The 26988-nt window shown below is 35.0% G+C and overlaps 1 protein-coding gene across 2 annotated transcripts in view; it reads left to right on the top strand.

The window, feature by feature from the left end:
• The first annotated feature begins 9199 nt into the window (after positions 1–9199).
• LOC100375782 (kinesin-like protein KIF13A) overlaps positions 9200–26988 on the top strand; it is a 165214-nt gene continuing 147425 nt past the window's right edge. For both annotated transcript variants that reach the window (XM_085508135.1, XM_085508136.1), the window contains exons 1-2: positions 9200–9438; positions 9531–9615. In XM_085508135.1, the coding sequence (XP_085364261.1) occupies positions 9384–9438; positions 9531–9615 (140 nt within the window). In that variant the 5' untranslated portion in view covers positions 9200–9383. The remainder of the gene's footprint in view (positions 9439–9530; positions 9616–26988) is intronic.

Below are 26988 nucleotides of genomic sequence, written 5' to 3'. Positions count from 1 at the left end.
TGGCTGGCCACAATACCAAAGGTGCTACGAGGTATTATAATGATAATGAGTTCAGTGGAGATGAGAAACAACGAGCGACCACTCTCACTGTTCCTACAACAAAAGCACACGATCCGCGTCTTGATTGTATTGTTGCTTTGAGTGAAAGCAAACAATAGACGACACAAATATATTTTACTAAAAAACAAAGACTTTTTTATTTCTTGAATGATTTAATCAAGACAAATGGCCACTAGAGCTTGATTATGCTAATGAACTAACGTGACGTGACTCGCCTTCGTTATTTCAGTGACAATCCAAGGTAAAGCCGAGGCAGATATGTATCACCATATTTGTCACGGAACTCATCCGAGACAGGTCATTTGATATACCGAGAACAGAAAGTTTTCACCACTTTAAAATTATTTTCACATTTGTGACGTCAGATATAGATGCAGTGTCTTGCATATTATGCATGCACGATTCAATACGGAGTCTGACATGTATACGTGCTCAGATATGCGTTACGTTTAGTGAGCTAATAACCACACAGGAAGTAATTAAAGGTAGTTTACTAGTAAGTGATTTCTCGTGGCTACATATTTGCGTAATTTGATTCCTACGACGTAACCGAGATTATACGGCGAATACGACACAACCATAAATTAATCTTATACTGTAAAATACTTTAGCTGGAATTAATTTTCGTTGAATAGACTTTTTGGGTGTTTTGTATGGTATTTATTTTCATTGATTTTTGACATGTTGAATGTAAAATATAGGAAAAAAAGCTATCTTCGCTGGATTTTATTTTCATTGATTCAATCCTTCAGAGAAAATAGCGAAAACAAAGTATTCCAATTCCACAATATACTAATCTGACAGAAAATATGTGTCTCACAAATTCCGCAAATTCAACAGACTGGCAATATTCCTAATACAGCCATGAATTGATAATTCTTGATGAACAAATTTACTGTTACAATGCTGAAACAAACATATTAATCCCTATCACTCAAATGTAAATGTTGTTTTGATCTGAGAAAACGAATACTGTAAATGCATTAATTATTCGCTGGGTTTCAATATCGCCAATAAGTAAAATCAGATAAATTAAACGCATGTAAATATTACAATAAAGCTTATCTGACAAATTTGTTAATTAAAACATATGCTGGAATATCAAAATAGTGAAATTAAATTTAAATGAAAATAAAACTCATGTAGATATTGATCACGTGATAATAATACGGAACTACGTCATAATAACACAGTAAAGTTGATTGTACTGAAATTGATCAGAATACTTTTTTTTCACTTTTCAACCCCCCCTGGGTTGTTTGTTTTCAACATCAAGTGTACATTGCATAAAGATACGTGGTTTCGCACCCGAAAATAAAATCACATAGATAGAGAGACTGTGATAAAATTAAGGCGTTGTTCGCTGACTTTGTTATTAAATATACAAATATGTGTCTGACATTTAAAAAAATGATGGGCTACTTTGTCATAACAGACGTATTTATTTTCATTGATTTTTGACATGTTGAATGTAAAATATAGGAAAAAAAGCTATCTTCGCTGGATTTTATTTTCATTGATTCATTCCTTCAGGGAAAATAGCGAAAACAAAGTATTCCAATTCCACAATATAATAATCTCACAGAAAATATGTGTCTCACAAATCCCGCAAATTACTGTCTCAGGGTATAAAGAGTAGGTTATTCTGCGTTTCTAATCGGGAATATTGAAGTAATAGGATGTATAACGTGTATTTATTATTTATTTATTTACTCAGGTGACTCGGTCATTAGGCGCTGCAGTGACAATGAGTCTCCAAACTTCTCTTGAAAAAAGTAAAAGAACAATAAATAAAAAGTAAAAAGGGAAACACTGTGTACAAAGGTTAAAAAGGTTAATTCATTTAAAGTCAATTTTACCAATTAACACTTTAGTTTCCTTGTCAATATCGTGTCACAGTTCTTTATAATATTACTGTGAAGAATTAATTCCCAGGAGCAAGCCTGGCTAAGGCTGTCATGATCCAGGTTTTGCACTCTTCTAGATAACAAAATCGAATAATGAGTGTGTTATATATATTTTAGCAACAGTGACTCAAACTATTTGCACAGTTAAACCATTCCCAGCCATTTTTATTTTGTGGAGCTTGTGTGTGTTTTAGTGCATTACATAATGTATACAGTGTTGGTATATCATGACTCATATATATATCACAACACTATATATAGTGTAGCACCACCATATAATAAAAGAAGATATAATTGGAAATTGAGAGGTGGAACTTCAATTAATTCACAGATCATAAATATTGAAATATTTATTGGGCAGTGCAATCCTGAGAACTCGCTAAAAGTTTGTTATTTGTTACCTCCACAGTAGATTCTAGCGGGTAAGGTGTAACGTTTCAGCTCACTGTAAGACCAAAAGAAAACATTTGACTCTGATCACGTGCGTCCCAGCGAGTCATTTTTGTCCTTCCCCCCCCCCAACCTATTGAAAATTCACAGTTGGTGCAACTTTAAGTTTTCCGTAAAGATTAAAATGCACCTGAGGTTAAATGAAGCAGGCAAAAATGCAAAACGCGCAAAAACAACTGAAAGATACCAACAATGTCTCGATGCTAACAATGAGTCATGACCTTTTCCAAATACCCTCACTCACCGTATTATCACATCTACATTCCTGTATATAGTTTATGACAGCATGCATGATTAACACTTATGGGACGTATCGTGTGAAAGTTATCTCACGACAAACCGACTATAAACACAACTATTACGTGAGGGACAGTCATTGGGCGCACGAACTGTGAGAGAAAATAGGAGCACCGTGACCCAGACTGGATTATTTGGGACCGTGAAATTTCAACAAATGTGTTTCTACGTAATACTCTCCCATCGAAATCCGCCACAGGCTGTTCTAGTCAAGATTCGACCCAATCTTAAAATTCGTACAATAGTATGCCGTGTTTTTCTGTTAATAGTCTTCTAACATTTAGTCATACTTGATTAAGACTTACAGGGATCATCAAACTGGAACCAAATTGAAATAGCAAATAGCAAAGATATTAAAAAAAACATCTATTTCGGAGACATTTCCCAAAGAATTCATTGCCATACGATATCCATAATTATGAAGCAAAATAGTTAAAAGTATGAACGAACACATGTTGGGAGATCTAACGAACTGTGAACAAAATAATAAAAAAAGAATTTAAAATCCTGATACAGCGGAAAATGAAATCAAACAGGTCATAAACGGTTGAAAACCAGCACATGCTTAGAAAGAACCTGCCGAGTATGTGCCACACGAAGATGTTGATTCTGAAAATTGAAACTACCCGTCTCTGTCTGTATATAATATTTTGATTCTAAACAACTAGAAGACGAACAACACTTGTTTTATCAACAAAGTGTAAAGTTATTCATTGAAGACTAGAAACGAAAAACAAATCCTTGCAAAAAATAAACATAACAGATTGTGTTAAATAGAATCATTGGAATTGTTACATATGAATATTACCTATCTATTACAGAGTTAATACAATAGTTATACAGCAGTATACAGAAATGGATTACGTCACAGGAAATTGTTGGTTTCTTGAAACAATCTTTTTAAGTATTAACCCACTTATTATTTTCAGTAATATATTCAATGTATTTGATCTCGTGAACATAGTTTTTAAAATGTGTGAAGTAGTATTTTCTTCTACATATGTAGATGAATTTCCCCCATAAATTAGTAGGAAGTTCAGCAATATAGAATACCCAACATTTTCAAGAAGAATATCTTTGTTTGACAATGATCTCATGCCCCATTTATAATTAAAGTTTTCCCAAAATGCCCTAGTATAATGACACTCATAGAAGAGATGGAGGACTAATTCAGTTGCTGATATTGCTCGAGGGGGGGGGGGGTCAATCATGATTTGTATGTTTTTTCATTGGTGTACAGGATATTGAGTACCAGCTTCTATTGAAATGCTCTTTTTTTCTTTTTTTTTAATATTTTTTTTTATTACCCATAACAAAAACAATTACAGGACTTTAATAAATACAGTAATAAACAAAACAAAAAAGAAAACGAAACAAAACCAACAAAAATGAAGACAGATTACCATGTAACTCCAATTGTATTGAAAAAAAATTGTAGATTGAAAATTGAAAGATGCACAAACCAACATTAGGTAAAATTACCCCACTTCACCTGAAACAATTCGATAGTGCTATTTTTACTACATATACAATATTCCATTTCTTTTGTTTCCATTACTTTTTTTACTACCAGACGAAATGAAGGTGAAGTGCCATTTAATTTACAGGAATAAATAATGTGTTTAGTTATAATAATAATATGGTTCAATAAACTTGAGAACTGATCATCGCCCAGTAAAATTTGAATATCTGTGAAAGTGTCTGGGGTATTTAAAAATTCACCCCATCTATTACATATTGATGTCCAAAGGACAGTAACATAGTTGCATGTAACGAATAAATGTGTTAGAGTTTCATCGCTATTATGACAAAAAGAACAAAGGCTAGAGGTGACGAGAGGAGGTCTCATACGGTGAAGCATAGTATTCGTAAATAAAACATTATGATTTAGTTTCCACTGGAATTCTTGGAGTTTTGTTTCAATGGTAACTCTGAATGGTAACTTGAAAATAATTTCCCACTTAATTTTATTTAATTCAAACAACTGCTGAAAATAAGTTTTACATTTTGGTGGAATAAAATAAAGAGATGAAAGAGCATTCCGTATTACTTTACATGTTACCATATTCAATGGACAAAATATGTTGTTAATGTACAAACCAATAGGCAATTCTGGTCTAACAAAAAAGGTACAGCCTCTCCATTCTGGTGGTATAGCGGAAATTATGCCGTGCCAAAGGAGATATTGTCTAGGAGCAAACCCAATTTCTTGTAGTTGTGTCCAATTTTTTATTTCTCCATTTGAAATATAGAGGTCCGAGATATAGACAATGCCCTTTAAAATGAAATCTAGATAACACACACTCTTGTTATCAATGAGGATGTTGGCGTTATTCCAAATTATATTGTTAGCAACTGTTTGAACTGGTTGCTGGCAATGTAATTTCCACCAACTGCACAATAGACTGTGATAGAAAGGGGGTAGAGTAACAGGTAATAGCTCAATTTTATAATTACATCTAAAAATTAAGGAACCACCAAGGGGAAGCAGATAGTGTGATAAAAAAAGTTTCCAGGGATGATTAATTTTTGGATTTAGAAAGCGCTGAACCCATTTAACTCTGAAAGCGTGATAAAGAGCAAAATGTCCAGCATATTTAGACCTCCCCGGCCAACATCCCCAATCAAAGTGTTACGTGCAATTCTGTCTGGGCCTTTCCAAATAAATTTATGAAGTTTATTATTTATTTTTTTAATATCCGCCATTTTGACAATTATGAGATTAAATATATAGAGAAATTTTGGAATAACCAGTGATTTAATAATTTGAATTTTGCCAATAAGACTCAGACTACGCGAGGACCAAAGATACAAACATTTATTAAGAGAGTCAATAGGAGCTTCCATATTTAGTAGATAGGCACTCTCGTACCTGTAAGAAAAATATATACCAACAATTTTGATTGGAGTTGATGGCCAGAGAACCCCAAATGGTTTATCCGTACGAGACCTCCAGCACCCAAGCCACATTGCCTCTGTTTTGTCATAATTTACGTGTAACCCTGAATATGTCTGAAACTTGTTAAGAAGGGAGAACAAATTAATGCAAGAAAGTTTGTCCGAGAGAAAGCAGGTTAGATCGTCAGCAAATGCAGAATACTTAACCCCCTTGCCCTGAATATGAATTCCATGAATAGAGTCATCACATCGCAGTGAATTCAAAACTAATTCAAGTGACAAAATAAAGAGGGCGGGCGAAACCGGGTCACCCTGTCTAACTCCCCTTCTTATATCAAAATAACCAGTGCTTAGACCTCGGTTCATCACACAGCTGGAGGGGTTATTGTAAAATAATTTAATCCAGTTAATAAGGGAAGGGCCAAAATTATAACTGTTAAGGGAGTGGAAAATAAAATCCCATTCCAAGCTATCAAACGCCTTTTGAAAATCAATGGCTATAAGTATTCCTGGTTGATTAGTATCTTTGGTGTAATGCATAATTGATTCAATAAGGCGTACACAGTCCCCAATTGATCTACCCTTAATAAAGGCTGACTGAGTTTCATTAACAATTTTAGGAAGAATTTCATCAAGTGCTCTTAAATTTGATCTTCATCTAATAGATTAAAAATGTAAATTTCAGATCTAGGGGTATAACATATTTTAAAACATTTCCCTTTGCGATCTATGTTTTTCAAATGATAAGATTTGACAAAATTGTAAATACAGATGTTCTAAAACACTGTTCTGAGATTGTCTAAACTCGGGGGTTTCAACATTCCCCCTTCACAGAAATTATTCCAAACCATTTTTAAAATCAGTGATTGGAAATATTCATACTTTGTTTTGCTGTTTGCCACTGAGGTATCCAGCCATTGTGACACAATTTCCCAAGATACATCAGGCGAGCATCAAATATATCTCTATATAAGTAACTCTTTGCAACAGTCTGGCATTATTCCTAATACAGCCATGAATTGATAATTCTTGATGAACAAATTTACTGTTACAATGCTGAAACAAACATATTAATCCCTATCACTCAAATGTAAATGTTGTTTTGATCTGAGAAAACGAATACTGTAAATGCATTAATTATTCGCTGGGTTTCAATATCGCCAATAAGTAAAATCAGATAAATTAAACGCATGTAAATATTACAATAAAGCTTATCTGACAAATTTGTTAATTAAAACATATGCTGGAATATCAAAATAGTGAAATTAAATTTAAATGAAAATAAAACTCATGTAGATATTGATCACGTGATAATAATACGGAACTACGTCATAATAACACAGTAAAGTTGATTGTACTGAAATTGATCAGAATACTTTTTTTTCACTTTTCAACCCCCCCTGGGTTGTTTGTTTTCAACATCAAGTGTACATTGCATAAAGATACGTGGTTTCGCACCCGAAAATAAAATCACATAGATAGAGAGACTGTGATAAAATTAAGGCGTTGTTCGCTGACTTTGTTATTAAATATACAAATATGTATCTGACATTTAAAAAAATGATGGGCTACTTTGTCATAACAGATGACGAGCTAGATCAGTAAGTGGTATTTGTTATTAGCCGTTTGCATGCCGGTGGCAAAAATGTAAACATATGACGTCACAGTTCGACTTTCTATAGTTCTGAAATCCTCATTGTATAGTTCGCATGCTCCTGTTACATTTTTTTCTTTTGTGCGAATGGCAAATTGGATCTGGTTCGCCGTGACACTCGAGGCGGTAAAGTAAGTTATAAAATAAGGTAGTAAGGTTTTATTTACATTTTCAACACCAGATGGTAAAATACGCACCAAGGACTTTATATTATTTTATTGAAAATGGATATTGAAGAGGGGCACGAAGACATTGAAAGCATTGCCAGATTTTGTAAAATTTGTAATTTAGCAGGTATAGAAGATAAATTGATTTCTTTCTTGTGTCACGGTATCAATTGCTGAGGGCGCAATTCATACTACATCAATTCATAGTGTATCCGAATGATTTCAAATTTCAATTTTTATTACGCTCCACAAACTTTACTCGTATATTATATTATATGACCTGTCTACTTTTATTTTTATGGCACTACATGGAAAAAAGATTTCATCATGATTATTCTTTCTGTAATTTTCACGGAGTTTTAATGTAATTTAATTTGTAAATATTTATTTCGAACATATTTAGTGTCATAATTTGGGTATGAGCCTTAAAATACAAATAAACCACTAGTTACAAAATGCATCAAATTTATTTTAGAACATCCAATGCAAACTTTGCTGAAATATTTATTTTATTATGTATTTAATATTTATTTGACATAATTCAACAGGGTTAGCCTGCTAATTTGGAAAATGGGAGCCGTAATGAAAAATATACATTCCCTCATCTGAAATAATACATAAAAAACTATTTAACTAAACAAAAGTACAACCATTTAAAATTCAGCCAAAAATATTTCTAAAAACAACTTTTAAAAGACGTTCCTTGGCACCCTGTACAAACCACGGATTCTTAAAAACTTTTAGTTTTGCTCAATTGGAATTTACAATTAATTTTGTGTTAGCTCTGATAGTGTAGTACGACGGACTACGGCGCTGACTACCATGGAGAAACTCTTGACAGCGTAAGCACACACACGTAGTTATTTCATTTTAACCGGCAAATTAGAAATGTAAAATTTCCTACTCGGTTGGAATAAAGTTATTATATATTCATCAAGTAATAAGACAATCAATATATACGGCAAATCGTAATTTGGAATATTTGGCGGCCCTACAAGGCAATTAAATTATGTCACATACACGTAAACATGATGTTTCTTGTTGCGTTCTTTAAAGTCTCTTGTTTTTATTCATTTTTACCCCCAAAATACAAGTTTTTAATTCGTGCAAAGTAACAAAGTTTTAGCCGAGTGGCCCTTTAAACAATGTCAAGTTTAAACGCGACTAAATTGAAGTAACTTACATTATTCCCATTTACATTCCTTCTCCCAGTTTGTCGATTTCTCAAATAATGACGTGATCAGGGTTGCCAGAAATTGTGATACCATTGACTCAGGCTGTGTGCCAACTGTGACGATAAATGATCCAACTACTGTCATATCTTTTGTGTGGTAGTTAACCGCCCTCTAGAGTACGCAAACAGCCAGACGCATTGTTCTTCTTTACGAAACAGTAATATAATATTCCTAAGTATTCACATTACGTGACGTATTAAAATATTTTTTTTAAATAAAATTAAAACGTTAGGGGTAAAAAAAAAAAGAAATCCTCGCTGACGTAGTTTGTATTTCAACCCATCCAACAACGTCATGGCTCGTTCAGATATACACGAAAACAAATACTTCCCGCTATGTGTAATGTTTATTATGTTGAAATAAGAGTAATCTCTACAAGACTATCGACGAAATCGTATACACATGCTATTCGAAAATTTTACAAACAAACGAACATCGGAATATTACACACTCGTAAACTCTCGGGTGATGGGAGCTCTCGCGATTTTTCGGGATATGAGGTCAATAATCTGTGTCACAAAATTCCCCGGATGTAATGTCGCGTTAACATGGCGCGTTAAACGAAGTAGTGGGGATTTACTTCCGATACAATATGGACTACATAATACCATCTCTGCGTAGCTAACACGATACATACTGTTGCGATTGGAGTGAACGTCACAGGGAATATATTCTGTTAATTTTGGATTAATTGGTGCTACGTTTATTTAAAAAAATGTCGACTTCGAAGGTGCGCGTTGCAGTTCGTGTTCGTCCCTTCAGTCGAAGAGGTAAGTACTTCACATTTTTGTGTGTAAACAAACACATATTGTATTATTTTTGTGTGATTTACAACGTTGTCTCTTAATATTGTCTCTCCCAGAGATCGAACTTGGGACGAGATGTTGCATTGAAATGGAAGGTCAACAAACGATACTGCATCCAACGAACTGCAAAGCCGCCGACAGGTAAGCTAACAATTAGAATGTGAGCAACCATGTACGACGTCCACGTCGTTGGTGTGGTCTTGTGGGTCACCTCACGTGAGGGGAATACCCCCACGACAGTGGAGTACATTATACGGTAGAGAACATTGTTACACGTATATGTCCGGGATATGTGGGATGTATTTGTTTTGCACGGATCAGATCACAACCGGGAAACAGATGTTCATATCACCAGGCCGGTCACACAGACCACGTTTACTGGGCATGCTGGTTGCAATGATGTGTTGACATTGGTGTTTGGTCACTCTGTTTCTATAATGATTAACCCACAACAATGGCGATAAAGATAATCATACAATAAAACCTCAGATGTTATTGTCATGACGTGTCATTTGTACATTGTTTAAAAATAAGAATGATATATTTTTGGACGGTAAACAAGAATATTACTTCATTATAAAAAGGTAGAAATGGTATTTGAACTAGTCAATACTTAGCTATTTGGTGTTAATCGTCTTCATAATTTATTAGGATATTAAATTATAATTTTACTAATTGCCTACTATGCAGTTTAGTTTGTCGTTTATGACAATTACTTTTTCCAAATTAGTGTAGTTAGGGGTGTTGGTAACATACTGAAAATTCATTAATCTAGGTGGTTTTTATGACAGTGTCTTGTTGTTATTGATATAGTTGAAGTTAATGATGTCATTCATTTAGCAATGTGTTGTTTATAGCGCTTCAATTGTTTGTGTAATGTCTTGTCTCGGTTGTCCTTACACATGTTGTCCTACTGAATGTGTATTAATAAGAAATAGGAGATTCTCCAGCGATTCACTTTCTCTTTATAACCTGTTTTCACTTTTTGTTCATCCCCATCCACTTTCTGCAAGCTCCTTCCTGTTTCTGTTCACCCCATCCACTTTCTGCTTCCCTCCAAATCCACTTTCTGTGAGCCCCATTAACTTTTGTTCACCCCCACCCACTTTCTGTGAGCCCCTTCCACTTTCTGTGAGACCCCATCCACTTTCTATTCATCCCTATCCACTTTCTGTGAGCCCCTTCCACTTTCTGTGAGCCCCATCCACTTTCTATTCACCCCCACCCACTTTCTGTGAGCCCCTTCCACTTTCTGTGAGCCCCCATCCACTTTCTATTCATCCCTATCCACTTTCTGTGAGCCCCTTCCACTTTCTGTGAGCCCCATCCACTTTCTATTCATCCCTATCCACTTTCTGTGAGCCCCTTCCACATTCTGTGAGCCCCATCCACTTTCTATTCATCCCTATCCACTTTCTGTGAGCCCCCATCCACTTTCTATTCACCCCCACCAACTTTCTGTGAGCCCCTTCCACTTTCTGTGAGCCCCATCCACTTTCTATTCATCCCTATCCACTTTCTGTGAGCCCCCTTCCACTTTCTGTGAGCCCCCATCCACTTTCTATTCACCCCCACCAACTTTCTGTGAGCCCCTTCCACTTTCTGTGAGCGCCCATCCACTTTCTATTCACCCCCACCAACTTTCTGTGAGCCCCTTCCACTTTCTGTGAGCCCCCATCCACTTTCTATTCATCCCTATCCACTTTCTGTGAGCCCCTTCCACTTTCTGTGAGCCCCATCCACTTTCTATTCATCCCTATCCACTTTCTGTGAGCCCCTTCCACTTTCTGTGAGCCCCCATCCACTTTCTATTCATGCCTATCCACTTTCTGTGAGCCCCATCCACTTTCTGTGAGCCCCCATCCACTTTCTGTGAGCCCCCATCCACTTTCTGTGAGCCCCTTCCACTTTCTGTGAGCCCCTTCTTTCTGAATTTTTCTTGTTTTTATTTGTAACCATTTCTCTCCTTTTGGGGATTGAGTTAAGAATTAAAGATTGGTTATTGGTTATCAGACATCATTCATTCAAACAGTTGAAAATAATGAAATTAATATAACATACAATCCGTAAACTAAACCAAACCTACTGTGCTTGCCGAATTCAGCACTTCCTTGTAGTTAACAGGATATGTTATTTAATCAGGTTTGCAGTAAATCTATCTAGCTCTGTCTAAGATTACTGAGTCAAACTCATCAAATTGAAATGCATGATGTACAATTAGATTACTTCAGTGACTTGTATGGTTACTATATGATATCTTCTGTTTCCAGGGTAAGCAAGTATTGCCATTAAAATCCATGAATGTTTATACTTTTTGATAACATTATAAAATACAATTGGAGTAGACACCACATCATTCAATTAATCAAGGAATTTGTCCTTCTGCCCCATTGAGTATTATCAAAGTTTGTCATTGGTATATGTAGATAAAAAAATAAGGTTAAAACACAGCTCCCCAGTGTACATGATAATAGAAAGATCCTAACCAGATTTCAGTAGATGCAAATCAAATTCCTTTATATGGTAGAATTTCTCTGCAAAATTGCTCTTATTGATAATCTGAATTATACATAGGGTACCATATTTTCTCTATTAGTAGCCAATGTGCTTCTGGATAAATGACAGGCATTTCTATGATAAAAATAAGTGATATTTCAATATTTGAATGTGCTTTTATTGGAGATGCACTTCTAATAGAGCAAATATGATACTTATTTTTCTGTTGTATGCAATCATGAATGTTTATAGAATACAATTTTGATGTTAGTGGAATCCCCTAAAAGTTGACGAGAAAGCATGCGCGTCTTCAAAATGACTCAATCACAGGTTTATTCATTTCAAAGTGTTACTCCAAACTGTTCTTGACAATAGTTGCATTCACGCACAGCTCCTTAGCACGGGCCAAGAGGTCAAATTCCTAAGGGATGCTAAGTACAGGTTAAATCTGATCCGAATCAAAGACACGTTCTAGACGCATAGCACATGCTAACAAAGTATGCGTGAATGCTTTGTCCAGGGCTAAGCGCCCTCTGCTGCGACGTATGAGTGTGAAAATTGTCCCGTGTGCATATAACGACACTATTCCACCAGTCATTACTCCGCGCTCGCTTCCACCCTGATCGGGACGCTGTAGTAAAGCGTACAGCAGCTCCAATTGTAGACAAAATAAATTTAGTTCGCTGTCTACGACATGCATTAATAAAACTCACGTCACGCCACGTCACGGTTGTATACTGTTTCTGTAGTGTGCATCCAAATAAGTTGGGTCCGTCTTCTCTTGCACGTCGCTTCAAAATTAGAACGAAACATGCCAGCAGCAGAAATAGAACCTCGCGGATGTCATCCATTTTTCGTTCGTAAATATCGGCTTATAAGATAAGCCTGAATCAGCTTAAATCTTAGCCTGTACTTCATGTAACGTGAACACAACTATTACTTCTTTCAAGTCAGATAATGGTGCACGTAAGATGTTACACAGAGGGATAATACATCCGGTAATCTTTGTATACACATTAATTAAAGATGGGCTTGCCATGCTTTAAGCAACTTGGTTGCCATGCTGAGAATCCCACTGGTCAAGCAACATCTCAAAACAAATACATTTTGAAAAATATATATTTCTATTTTCATTATCACAGTTTTTCATAGATTAACTGATAAATACCGGTATTCAATAGGCTACTGACGGATGGTTAGGGAACTCAACAGAGCTACCGATATTGCTCAGGGCATTCAGTGATGCTACTGACGAACACTCAGGGCATTCAGTGATGCTACTGACGAACACTCAGGCATTCAGTGATGCTACTGATGAACACTCAGTGATGCTACTGATGAACACTCAGGGCATTCAGTGATACTACTGACGAACACTCATTGCATTCAGTGATGCTACTGATGAACACTCATTGCATTCAGTGATGCTACTGACGAACACTCATTGCATTCAGTGATGCTACTGACGAACACTCATTGCATTCAGTGATGCTACTGATGAACACTCATTGCATTCAGTGATGCTACTGATGAACACTCATTGCATTCAGTGATGCTACTGATGAACACTCATTGCATTCAGTGATGCTACTGACGAACACTCAAGGCATTCAGTGATACTACTGATGAACACTCGGGGCATTCAGTGATACTACTGACGAACACTCATTGCATTCAGTGATACTACTGATAATGCTCAGGGCATTCACCAATGCTACAAAATGTACTTCATCGACAAACAAGACTTCATTCATTGGTGCTATTGCTATCAATATGTTTAATTGACTTGCATGGAACTCGCATGGAAATGTGAATTTAAGTTTGCAGGTACATTGTTTCATTGAAAGTTGCACACATATATGATGTATTTCTTTCATCAATATCTGCTAGTACAATGTATGTAGGCTTGGTATTTCATTTCATTTTTAGTTTAGTTTTAAAGTTGCATTCATACTTTGTAAACCAGTGAGATACTGATTCCTGACCAAATATACACACAATAAAATGAGATTGTGGATGAGCAATTAAAGGCAGAATATAAATTTAAGTGGTTCTCTTAAATTAAGTTATATTTTTAAAGACATACACACCCACTGAGTTAGGAGGCCATGTTTGTTTTTAAAGGTGAGTTACATTGTAGATACATGTATGTTTGTGTAAGGGATAAGAACCTCAAACAAAATGTGTGGAAAGGTCACTACTTTTAATATTTCATATTTTCAAGCCATTTCATGTTTCTTACTTGTTCTGGGCGTTTTTGCAAAGTGTAGATGCAGCTTATGAAGGTGTACATAGTGATTTGTACAGTTGCTCTGTTTTTAACAATCAAATCTTCCAATGTATAAATAATTACTTTTCTAGAATTGCTAAATATGAATTTCCATAGTTGTCATGTTTGCATATACATACTTTCCATATGTGTGAACCCTTGCAAGTGTTTGCATATACATACTTTCCATATGTGTGAACCCTTGCAAGTGTTTGCATATACACACTTTCCATATGTGTGAACCCTTGCAAGTGTTTGCATATACACACTTTCCATATGTGTGAACCCTTGCAAGTGTTTGCATATACACACTTTCCATATGTGTGAACCCTTGCAAGTGTTTGCATATACACACTTTCCATATGTGTGAACCCTTGCAAGTGTTTGCATATACACACTTTCCATATGTGTGAACCCTTGCAAGTGTTTGCATATACACACTTTCCATATGTGTGAACCCTTGCAAGTGTTTGCATATACACACTTTCCATATGTGTGAACCCTTGCAAGTGTTTGCATATACACACTTTCCATATGTGTGAACCCTTGCAAGTGCTCCACTTGCTTGCATTTGTCTCTCGCACACTATTAATTAAAACAAACTATGCCGTTTTATTTTAAGAAAGTTAAAAAAAACAAAGACAAATTTATGGTTAATACATATTGATTCAGGCATCAGATGAACTGGTAAAATACTGCACACTGAATTTTTGTGTCTAAGTGCTATATTGAATTACACACTTTCCTACAGTGTTGTATATTTGTAAAAAATCCACTATTTTTAACAACCTTTTTGTTTACTTGCCTGTGTATTAGGGTAATATTAAACAATGTGTTGCTAGGTTTTAAAAATAATTTATGAAAATCGTCTCTTATTTTTATTTTGGAAAAAAGTATAGAGACAGCTGTTTGTAGTATTATGCGAAAATTTGGATATTTGATGTACCACATAAAATTTGTGACATCCATGTATCTCATAAAATTGTGACATCCATGTATTGCATAAAATTGTGACATCCATGTATCGCATAAAATTGTGACATCCATATATCACATAAAATTGTGATATCTTATGTACCACATAAAATTATAATATCCATGTATCGCATAAAATTGTGATATCCATGTATCGCATAAAATTGTGATATCTTATGTACCACATAAAATTATAATATCCATGTATCGCATAAAATTGTGATATCTTGTGTACTACATAAAATTGTAATATCCTTGTATCGCATAAAATTGTGATATCTAATGTACCACATAAAATTATAATATCTATGTACCACATAAAATTATAATATCCATGTATCGCATAAAATTGTGATATCTTGTGTACAACATAAAATTATAATATCCTTGTATCGCATAAAATTGTGATATCTAATGTACCACATAAAATTATAATATCTATGTACCACATAAAATTATAATATCCATGTATCGCATAAAATTGTGATATCTAATGTACCACATAAAATTATAATATCCATGTATCGCATAAAATTGTGATATCCATGTATCGCATAAAATTGTGATATCTTATGTACGACATAAAATTATAATATCCTTGTATCGCATAAAATTGTGATATCTAATGTACCACATAAAATTATAATATCTATGTATCGCATAAAATTATAATATCCATGTATCGCATAAGATTGTGATATCTTGTGTACCACGTAAAATTTTTATATCCATGTATCGCATAAAATTGTAATATCCAATGTGTCACATACAAATCCTTTATTTGAAAATCTACACCAGTTCATCTAGTTAGTCCCCGTTCGGACGCAGTCAGAAAACGGGGACTTATGTTTTGAGCTCCTTGCGTGTGTGCGTGCGTCCGAACCTGTATCTTAGAAATGCCTGGACCAATTACAATCAAACTTCACACATACATCATACATGATATCATACATATGCACGTCAATTTGTTTAATGATCTGATTCAAAATGGCCGAATGGCGGCCATTTATGTGCTAAAAATCTTAAAAATCAAGCATTTCCCCGGCTGTTTACAGATGGATTTTGTTCAAACCTTGTATATACGTTGGACATTATAGGACCTTGATGCACATCATTTTGTTTTACGATCTGATTCAAGATGGCCGAATGGCGGCTATTTTTCTGCTAAAAAATCATAAAAATTAACCATTTCTGGCTGTTTACAGATGGATTTTGTTCAAACTTGGTAGATGCATTAGACATTATGGGACCTTGATGCAAATAATTTTATTTTTCAGATAACATTCAAAATGGCCGACTGGCGGCCATTTTGTATTAATCAATGTGGTTCTTGTGCCATATCTCCGACTTGTTTTGACTGATTATGTTCAAATTTTAAATATTCTTTATACATCATGTCATAGATAGACAGATATATTGGTTTGACGATCCTATTCAAATTGGCCGAATGGCTGTCATTTTTTGTACTAAAAAATCATCAAATATTAATAGAATTTCTGGCATTTATGGATGGATTTCGTTCAAACTTGGTACATACATTACACATTACGGGTTCCTGATGCACATCATTTTATTTTTTCAGATCAGATTCAAAATGGCTGTCTGGCGGCCATTTTGTTTTAATGAATGGGTTTCCAGACCCATATGTCTGACTTGTTTTGACTGATTATGTTCAAATTTTTAATATTCATTATACATCATGTCATGGATATATTGGTTTGACAATTCTTTTCAAAGTGTGCTATTTTTGTGCTAAAAAAATCCTCGAATATAAAGTATTTCTTGCATTTATGGATGGATTATAAACACACATTAGACATTACAGGTTCCTGATGCATGTCATTTTATTTTTCAGATTGGATTCAAAATGGCTGACTGGCGGCCATTTTGTTTTAATGAATAAGCTTCTAGACCCATATCTCCGACTTGTTTTGACTGGTTATATTCAAATTTTATATATTCGTTATACATCATGTTATATATATATATACAGTCAAACCTGTGTTAACGACCACCTGTGCAGAGCGGCCACCTGCTCATAGCGACCACCTCAGTACAGTCCCTTCGCAATTTACACGTTAAAGACACTGGATATAGCGACCACCTGTCCAACGCGACCAGCGACCACCCTATTGTAGACCTATTCACACTTTAACCTTTGTATAACGACCACCAACGTGTCCATCAGACGGTCTCAGCAAAAAGACAATAGCTACTTGCGAATCGCTAACAGGAAAGTGGCCATATGTTACGTTCAGATTACCGAGTACGCAATCTGTAGACAGGGGTGACAATCACAACTTGGATTGTGAAGTTGCGAAAAAGTAAAAAAAAAAAAACAGTTGAATATCATCTGAATGTAACGTCTGGAGACTGGAAAGATTTTAACAACAAATTAAAACAGTTTCATTCAAAGTTGGAAATGAAAAACTAGCTTGTTTCCGATCGGTACTACCCCGGTATACTATCGATCCCCAGCCGGCCAGCGGCACTTCTGTGGACTGTCTCGCCAGGGAGCTCCCTGGTCTCGCACATGAAGAGCACATTCCTCCCGTCCCGAAAACAAGAAAAATGAACCAGTTTAATTTAATGAGAGATGTTTTATTTACCCTGTCGACATGAAATACCCGAACAGAATAATAAAACATTCGTTTATTTCGTTCTCATCGCGGGATTGCAAAATCCGACCTATTTTGGCCGCCATGTTGTTTGTTGTTGATCGTTATAAATTATGCTAATGAAGCTAGCGCATGGGCAAAACTGAGGGGTCATCTCGGGGTTATTCTCAACAAAAAATGATTTTTAATTTGATCCTCTTTTTTTATAAACGGTAATATCAATAATTCGAGAAAAATTCATTTCGTTTGGGCAGTTTTGATGCGTCGATGCTTGCAACAAATAACTGTAAAATTGCGTGTACGATCATCGTGTTTCATTTCCGGTTCGTTTGACTTTCTGATTCAACGCCGAGAGTTGGAGCAATCGTTACGAGTTTGGTAAATTTTGTTTATTACCAATGCTTCTTCATTTTTAATGCTTGTTTGTTTGTTTTTTCAAACACGGCAGCTTTGCCTGTGCATTTTGTCACAGTGTACAATCGACAATACTAACGATGGGACTGATTACCGCCTGTGATGGGCTGGGGAATAAGACTGCATGGCGAGAGTGTGAAAGTCCGAGCTGAAACACCAATGCGGCCGATCGTTGACAATCGTTCTTATGCATTAAATACACCAATGAATCCATGGGCAGAATCACTTGGTTTCAGTGAATTTACATGATATAATTTGTTGTAAAAAAGTAAAGCTGTGTAATTATCCAGATGAAAATGAGTGACTAATTAAAAAGACCAATTCATTGTAGGTTTGTTTTGCTTGTGATCTCCCTTAAAATTCCCACCCTAATTAATATTCATGAATAAATTAGGCCACCTCCATATAAAGACCACCTGTCTATAAAGGACAGTTTGGCTCAGTCCACTGACTGTCCTTTATAGACAGGTTTGACTGTACATGTATTCAAAATGGCTGATTTTCAATGCTGTTCCAGAACAATATTTCTCAATATGAACAAGTACTTGTTTGACGATCAGATACAAATGTCAATCATTTTAATGTTAAAAAAATCATATTCCTGACATGGTTATATTCCAGCTATATTACTATAAACCTAACTATATATCTTAAATTTGATAACTAACGGGGACTGTGCCATGCATGGCTTGTTCAATTTGTGGTTTTCTTGCAAATTTTTGACCTACCGTAGGCCTCAAACTTTACATTGTTTTTATTATCTGTGGGGTTCTTGTAATACTTGTGAGTGGGTAACCCAGACACAAACTGCATAGTTTCTGTCTGAAAATAAACCATGCTATGTCTATTACAATTTTAACACAATATTGTATTATGCATGGTATGTAGTAACCATGTGTGGGGTGATATTCAAATTATGAGTCATTTCTTGGTTGAACTTTGAACTTTTGATTATTCTATTAGTAGTTTTATTTATAGTGTTGAATATCTGGAATCCAAAGATCACTGGCTGCTTTTATTACAGTACTGAACTCCCAACAGAGCCATTTTAGATGTGGATAATGATTCACTGTAAGATAGTGGTGTGTGCTGCCGGGGGTGGGGGTGGGGGGTGGGGGGTTATTCTCTCTATCCTAAAATAGACTGAAGTGAATATGCAACTGTAGAGAGTTCATTAATATTAGAATATATATCATCTCAGGGGTTCAGTTGTCTCAAAGTCAGCTTTGGACATATTGTCAAAAATGGCAACTAGTGTCATGTGACATTTCTAACTATTTGCCATATTTTGAGTTTAAAACAGCAAATTTAATAGAAAATACTTAAGTCCTTTGTCTGAAATTATTGAACAAAATTAGGACATTTTGATTTTCAGTGAGTATTCTGAATCCCTGCCATCTATATACGTTTTGTTATAAAATGGTACCACCTATTTCATCACTGTTTTATGTCCAAAATGTAATTAGCATGTGATGTTATGTAATCATTTGTAAAACAACAGAAATAAGTTTGTAAATTCCTGATTTTAATTAAGTGTGTTATTTCAGTATATTCAGTCTATTACCGTATATTTTTACAATTCGCTTAAAAACTAAAATTACACATGTTTGTTTGTGTGTTTACCAGTACAAAGTTATACTGCTTTATATCATCATGCGAAACCCAAACATGTTATGTTATACATTGTGAAATCTACTGGACATTCCAAAGGTTATTTTATAGTAATTATTAATTGCAGTAAAATGTCCTGTGTGGTTAAATCAGATATACATGTATGAACAACACCTGTTGATTTGACAACTAGTGTGTCACATGACTTGCTGTGATTTGTTCTGACTCATGCTTTTCAGTTAAAATGTAGCTATATGTATATGACTCAGAGGTTGCAAGAATGAAGTGATTAAAAACAAAGGGCAGGGCTTGAACTTGGAGTAAAAAGGTCACCCATTGTCAAGGCCAAGATTTATAAAACGACCTTAGCACCAAGTTTTTAGCCAGCTACCTGTCTACCTCCCATTTTAGACTGACACACCACATTGTAAGGCAGGCAAAATCTTACAAACCTGTTCAATTTTCATTGAAAATTTTCTGTAAATTACAAAATAACCCATAAATAATCAAGTCTGTGGCTACAGACGAGCAACTGCCATTACTCATTTAACTAAAATGTTTAGACAGGCACTTATAAATAACATGGAGAATATTAAAAGGCACCAAAGCTGAATCATTGAGCATCAAAACAATGGCCTTGCCTTCGTGAAGTTCAAGCCCTACAAAATTAAATTACCTAGAGTGATGCCAGTGGCACATACCATGAACTGAAAAACTGAACTCCCAAGAAATTAAATTGTGAAAGATACAGGTTGCAATTTCTGTAATCGTATGTGATTTGGTTCTTATCCACATTGCATGATTTGTAGTTAGCCAGCAGCCACTTTAATTTCTCCAGAGAAATAGTCAAGGAAAATAAAAACAAAACTTTGTCGTAATAAATATTTTAGTAGGTCCTTAAGGTATTTTTTGTGGGTGCTCTGATTTAACAGTGTGAATTCAACACTGTCTGTTATTGTGAACGTTCTGAAATTTCAACAGAGTGAAGTCAGCATTGTCTTTATATAAAAGTTATTCTCTATGGCTGAGAGCCTGCGCCTATACCCAACTTTGTAGATCTTGATTTTGTGAAATCATCAAATGGTTCTAGTGACAACAAATTAAAGATTTTTAGCCATACATATGGTAGTCGTAATATATTATCTTTAAATACTACCATAAAATTCTTTTTGAGGCCGCGGCTTTAATTAAAATTCATTTTTTCAAGTCTTGGTGTGGCTTTAATTAGAGCATTCACTTCGGTAACAGTGGGAATTTTTTCAAAAAACAAAGGCCAGAAGGGATAATGATATGCTAATGAGATGCACGACACTTGATTCTAAGGCACTTTCGGATTTTTACACACAGACAAACTTGTACACAAACGAAATTTCACACTGTATAACATACTGCACAATAAATAATATCTACAAATAGATTTGTATGCATTTGCAGATTACGGTACTGTATACTACAATCTCTTGAATAGACTAATTCGTTAGCACCGGTCACTCTTTTAGTAACCGTGCAAACAGCCGTCTGACACAGTCGATTGCGGCATGTTCGACTTCCGGCAGAGTGACTGTACATTCCATGTTTAATCTAGACATTGGGGAAATTAAAATAAAAAAAGTCAATCAAAAAAAAAAAATGATAACGAAAAAAATACTCAGTATATTATTTAATGTAATATATATTTATTTTCTTATTTTTGATAACGAAAAATATATTCTAAAAGAAGTCAAAACAAAAACGAATGCATTCTTAGTAGCAAATGATCATGGTAACGGTCATGCTGCGTTTCACACAAGTGAATAACTTACTTGTTTTCGAAGTGTTACAATTGCTGATTAAACTTCTTTAGTGACTTGAAACTGTTATGTTGACCTGATAGGTCAAGTCGCTAATTAACCAATTGAAACGCTAGATGGTGCCAACGTGATTAAATTACCATAGCTCATTTAAATATGTTAATGTTGTTCAGCGACCTCATGGTAAACAAAACACGGAACAGATTTACCATTGTTGTAGTGCGATCGTTTGGCTTTGATTTTGATGGGAAAACGGCATGATTTTTTTTTTAAATCGAGAAATTAGTTGTTTTCGAAAGATAAGCTGAGCATTGAAGAAGAATTTAACACTTTTGAAGATAATAACAGCTCATTGTCGAAACGCAGTTTACCCAGTCACGTTACCCTCAATAAACCTGTACTCTGGAATAAGCGTCAATGACTACGGAAAACCTTAATTAGACTCTAATTTAAGCGTCAGAAATCATTGAAATGTTCGAAAAATTATGCCTTAATTTGAAATTAAATGGTATATCTTTTTCTGAAATATGTGGTGGCTGTTTGGTTTGTGAAAGTTTGGGGTGCGGCTTATATTGCAGACTTTTCCCTGGGATCAAAACTTGTCAATTTCAACATGAAACAATGTCTCAAGTTAGGGGTGCGGCTTCTATTAAAGCTGCGGCCTCAAAAAGGAATTTTACGGTACTGTAGAATACTTTATTTTCGCTTGGAATTTATTTTTGCTATTTTCGCTGAAGGGATGATTTCGTGAAAATAAAATCCAGCGAATATACTTTTTAGCTCCGCTGTCGACTTTGTCGAGCGGAGCTTATCATATGAGTGATTGTCCGTCGTCGTCGTCCGTGCTTTGATACTATACATATTGTTCATTTTCTAATGATGTCTTCAGTTCTTTAATTGAAATGTGCATTGCTAACAGCGGAGCTATCTCAGCCGATAGGCTGCTTGTTTTCCTATATTTCACATTAAATTCCAAGCAAAAACGCCCAGAAAGCCTTTTCAGCGAAAATTAATTCCAGCGAAAATAAAGTATTCTACAGTAACTTTGCTGTAATCGCTTGTTAAATCTGTAAGAAAATGTAAGCCCTATACTTTGAAATTCAATGACTAATTGTGTAGTTATTCCCTGCAGTGATTGTTACCGTTATCAAGTTCTTTTAAAGCATTCAGTGGTGAATACTTAATGTGATAATCCTTAGATCATGTGGGAATGAATGTGATTACCTGTCGTAATTCTACTTTTACATGTACTTCTAGTGTATTCTCAGGGCGGAGCTATGTCACAGAATGTTCTATGTTGCTAAGACACACACAACTCTACTATGTATTTGTATGGGCTCTGTGGACCACCAGTCGAAGAGCCGGTGAAAACAGTTAAAGTCGAGGAAACAGCACAAAACTAAATTTTGAATTTATGTAGCAGTAATCTTGTCACATTGTTCACAGCAGTCAAAACAACAATTCCAAAGTACATGTACAGTTTTCAGAGTGTTTTTAGCCTTGTTTTCATGTGGTGAATATGCCAGATTTATTAGTAGCTTACTTCGCTTGTAATCAGTGTTACTTCTCTGATGCTTTCATTTTTAAGGACTCGTTCAAATTGTTAATGTACCAGTCCTTTGCAAGGTATTATTTAATTATTGGCTCATCATCATTTCATTAGTTTTAAAAATTCTGAAAGCAATTTTCTTGACATTAGCAACTTTTGACTACTCCATTTGGTCAGTTAGTAAAACTTGATATATTTATTCACTTGTTTCACATTTACATGTCCTGGCTACAGACGAGCAACTGCCATTATTCATTTCACTAAAAAATTTAGACAGGCACATACAAATAACATGGAGAATATTAAAAGGCACCAAAGCTGAATCATTGAGCATCAATTTAAGCAATGGCCTTGCCTTCGTGAAGTTCAAGCCCTACAAAATTAAATTACCTAGAGTGATGCCAGTGGCACATACCATGAACTGAAAAACTGAACTCCCAAGAATGTAAATTGTGAATGATACAGAATAGCCAAAGATTCACCCTTGCTTCAAATCACTGCCGGCTGCATCCTTGTGAATCCACTCATATTGGAATATTATTATTTAAAAAATGTCAGCAAATAAAATAGTCAATATTTCTAACATCCTGATTTGATTTCTTACAATTTACAATCATTGTGTCCATCAATTATTTCACATTCTAGTTCCAAGACCCTAATAAATCTATGAATGTTCTCAGAGTGCACAACTGTATTTTAAATTGTTTAAATGGCACTTATATTTACAGTCTGTGTTATGGTAAAAACTTCAGTATATTTCAAACATTACAGGAATTATATCCACTAATGTTAACACAGCAAGGCTTGAACTTCACATTGAGGGCAATTGCCTCGTTATTCAAGGAGTTTGCCTTTGGCCCTTTGAAAATATAGATTTGTTCTATATTATTTCTGTATGCTTGTTTCTAAATTATAATGCCAATTCCATCAAATTTTCATTTGAAAATCGGTAGTCAAAGCATACATGTATGTGCATGGCAGTATTCATTACATTGGAAAAACAAACAGCAGTCTGGGGTAGTACATGTAGCCTCACATTGACTTGAAAGTTCAAACCATGCTATAATTGTTTATAAAGCATTTTGGAGTGGAATGACTTTTAAATACAAATAAATCTTATCTTAATATAAATAATGTTTTCAAATTTCTCCTTTCAATCAGACTTTTGTTGTATTTTGTGTATATTAGTAAGGTTAGAACAAGGTGAGGAGGAGAAGCCAGACATACATACTAGCTTTTCGCTACAACAATTAAGGGCCCAGTCATGTACTCAACATTAGGGAAGTCAAAACAAAACAGGATAGATAAGGATGGGGGATGGCATCGTGTTGTTACGTTAGGACATTCCTCCCTGTGCGGTAACTCCATTCATACCGTGTATGTCACATGGTTGTGGAATAGAAGTTTACCGACCAATAGAAAGCTTTGTTACAATGACTGCCAAAAAGTGCTTGGAGCTTTGCATTTCTGATGTCTTCGTCTGTAGTGACATCATGAGCTTCAAGGTACATGTATAACACCTGCTCTTCCATAATAATCAACAGTGTTGACAATACTATTACCATGCTGGATGATCGCAAGGCCGGTAAAGCATAATAACATAAGAATTTACTATTTCAAGTGCAACTACATGTAAAAACGAACACATCATAGTTTGAATAGCTTTGGTCTGAATATCTGTGAGTTGCATGATGTCTCAATATTGTCACTGTATTGCCTTGACATCAAAGCTCGCACAGCTTCCAGTGTGTGCAGCAACATTAATTCTCAGGGCGGGCATTTTCACTGTCTGGCAACCATTACGGTGAAAACAAAGGCCAAAAACTCAGAAAACGGTACTTTGGAATGGTTGTTGACACACCCATGAACAGAGTAACAAGTGTACCCCCACATATGCAAAATATTTAAATTTGGTTGTTCAGGATTACTTCAAAGTTAAGTTTGTGCTGTTTTCTCAAGTTTAGCTATTTTCACCGGCTTTTTGATCGCCGTTTCACAGCAGCTCGCACAGAGCTCATAGAAATACATGGTACAGTGATGTGCATCTTTAATAACAACGTGGAGTGTCTTGTGACTTAGCTCCGCCTCGAAGATTTTGATAGCTTGGCCAAGCGCGTTGATGAAAGAAGCAATATGATTGGCTGTTGATAAATTGATTCTAAACTGTGAGGTTATTGTTACATGCACATAGTCCTAATGAAATACTTCAAGGTGATAGTGGAGTGCTTTGATGAAAACACTGTTAGAAATAATGAAGTATACTTGTACATGTAGGTATGTATGAAGATAGGCATTCAGAAATAAATATATGTGGCAGCAAAAGTTATAATTCTGTTTTGTTGTTGGGTTACCAGAATTACAGCCATAAAACAATAGATCACAAAACAACATGATATTTATGTGGAGCAAAATGACAATAAAAGCTAGAAGCCTACACTGTAGGTAGCATCAGTCTTCCACCCTGCCTCTATTCCAAACATGATGAGTCTTTATATCTTTACCATGTATATTTCTTGAGTTATTGAAGTCTATACATACATGTGTAATTCCATTTAGTCTCTAGTGAATCTATCTTTCTATGCTAATTCAATTAGACAGAATACCCAGCTTGACCCAAGCAACTCTCTATTCCCTTATTAAAGAAGGATTGATACTGTTAGTTTATTTCCATTTAACCATCTGTTTATTGTGCGTTGAGTGGATGAAATACTAATGCCTAGTATTAAAATGATAATTCCTTTTTTTTAAAATTATAATGTATGTGCATATTTTAACATTTAGCATTGAGAATATATTGTGTCAGACTCTTAATTATTTTAGTACTATCGGTAACGATTGTCAGGAGTATGTAGATTGTTTTTATTACTATCATTTTGGATACATGTAGCTGGATTTGCACAAAAGTACAATTTAAAAGCTAATATTGTAGACTTTACCACGATGAAAATGCATTAAAAAATAATGCTAATTCATAACTACATGTATCTTGTATAAAGACGATTATTTTTTTCACTTTATGTCATTTAGCAAAATGAGCGATACCTGGTACATTTATTTTTGCGATGTGAACAATTATGGTAAAACGCGTTTTAACAGACAGAATTGTTATTTTCAATCCGGTTTGTACAACAATGTTTTCCAAACTGTGCAGTGGCCACATATTTCATTCTTTCAATGGTCACATATGTAAAAATTGAGTTATTTGATCATACAGTAGTTCTACCATTGCTACCATATGCTTACAAAGTTGCTGAGTGATATGAAATCTTGTTTATTAGATATTTTATTTGACACTAAATTATTACATTATTTGTGAATTCAGTCTAGGTCTTAATGGCTTGTGAAAAGATTTATCTTATATGGTATTGTTGGAATTGATTTATGCCTGTTATTGATCGATATTACTCATTACCTCTGATTGTGTATTTAGAGTCTCTGGGGTGAAATGCAGCAGAATGTGATCATAAATTGCAAACGTAGACTCAGTGTGTTCAGGATTTTGATATATTTTATAGCGTGTCTAGCACAGTAATAATTCAGCAATCTCAATTTGAAAAATGTGTCTTTTTTTTGTCCCTAGCCTCAGTATTGATGGTGGTGAGTTTTTTTCTTTCTTTTGTGTCTAAGGTGATTCCAAACTGCAGTCCCAAATGTATGGAATAATTTAACTCATCACCAGGCTGCTGACGCCATTTTCTCTCATTAATATTAGTTATCCATGAAGGCTTTTCAGCAGACGATGTGTTAAGTTGATACAGGTGTCATACAGTCCTACAATCTACTGTCAAGTTT

Source organism: Saccoglossus kowalevskii, chromosome 14 (assembly GCF_978046115.1).
Source record: "Saccoglossus kowalevskii chromosome 14, keSacKowa6.1, whole genome shotgun sequence".
Taxonomy (NCBI): domain Eukaryota; kingdom Metazoa; phylum Hemichordata; class Enteropneusta; family Harrimaniidae; genus Saccoglossus; species Saccoglossus kowalevskii.
This window is presented reverse-complemented; position numbering and strand designations above follow the sequence as displayed.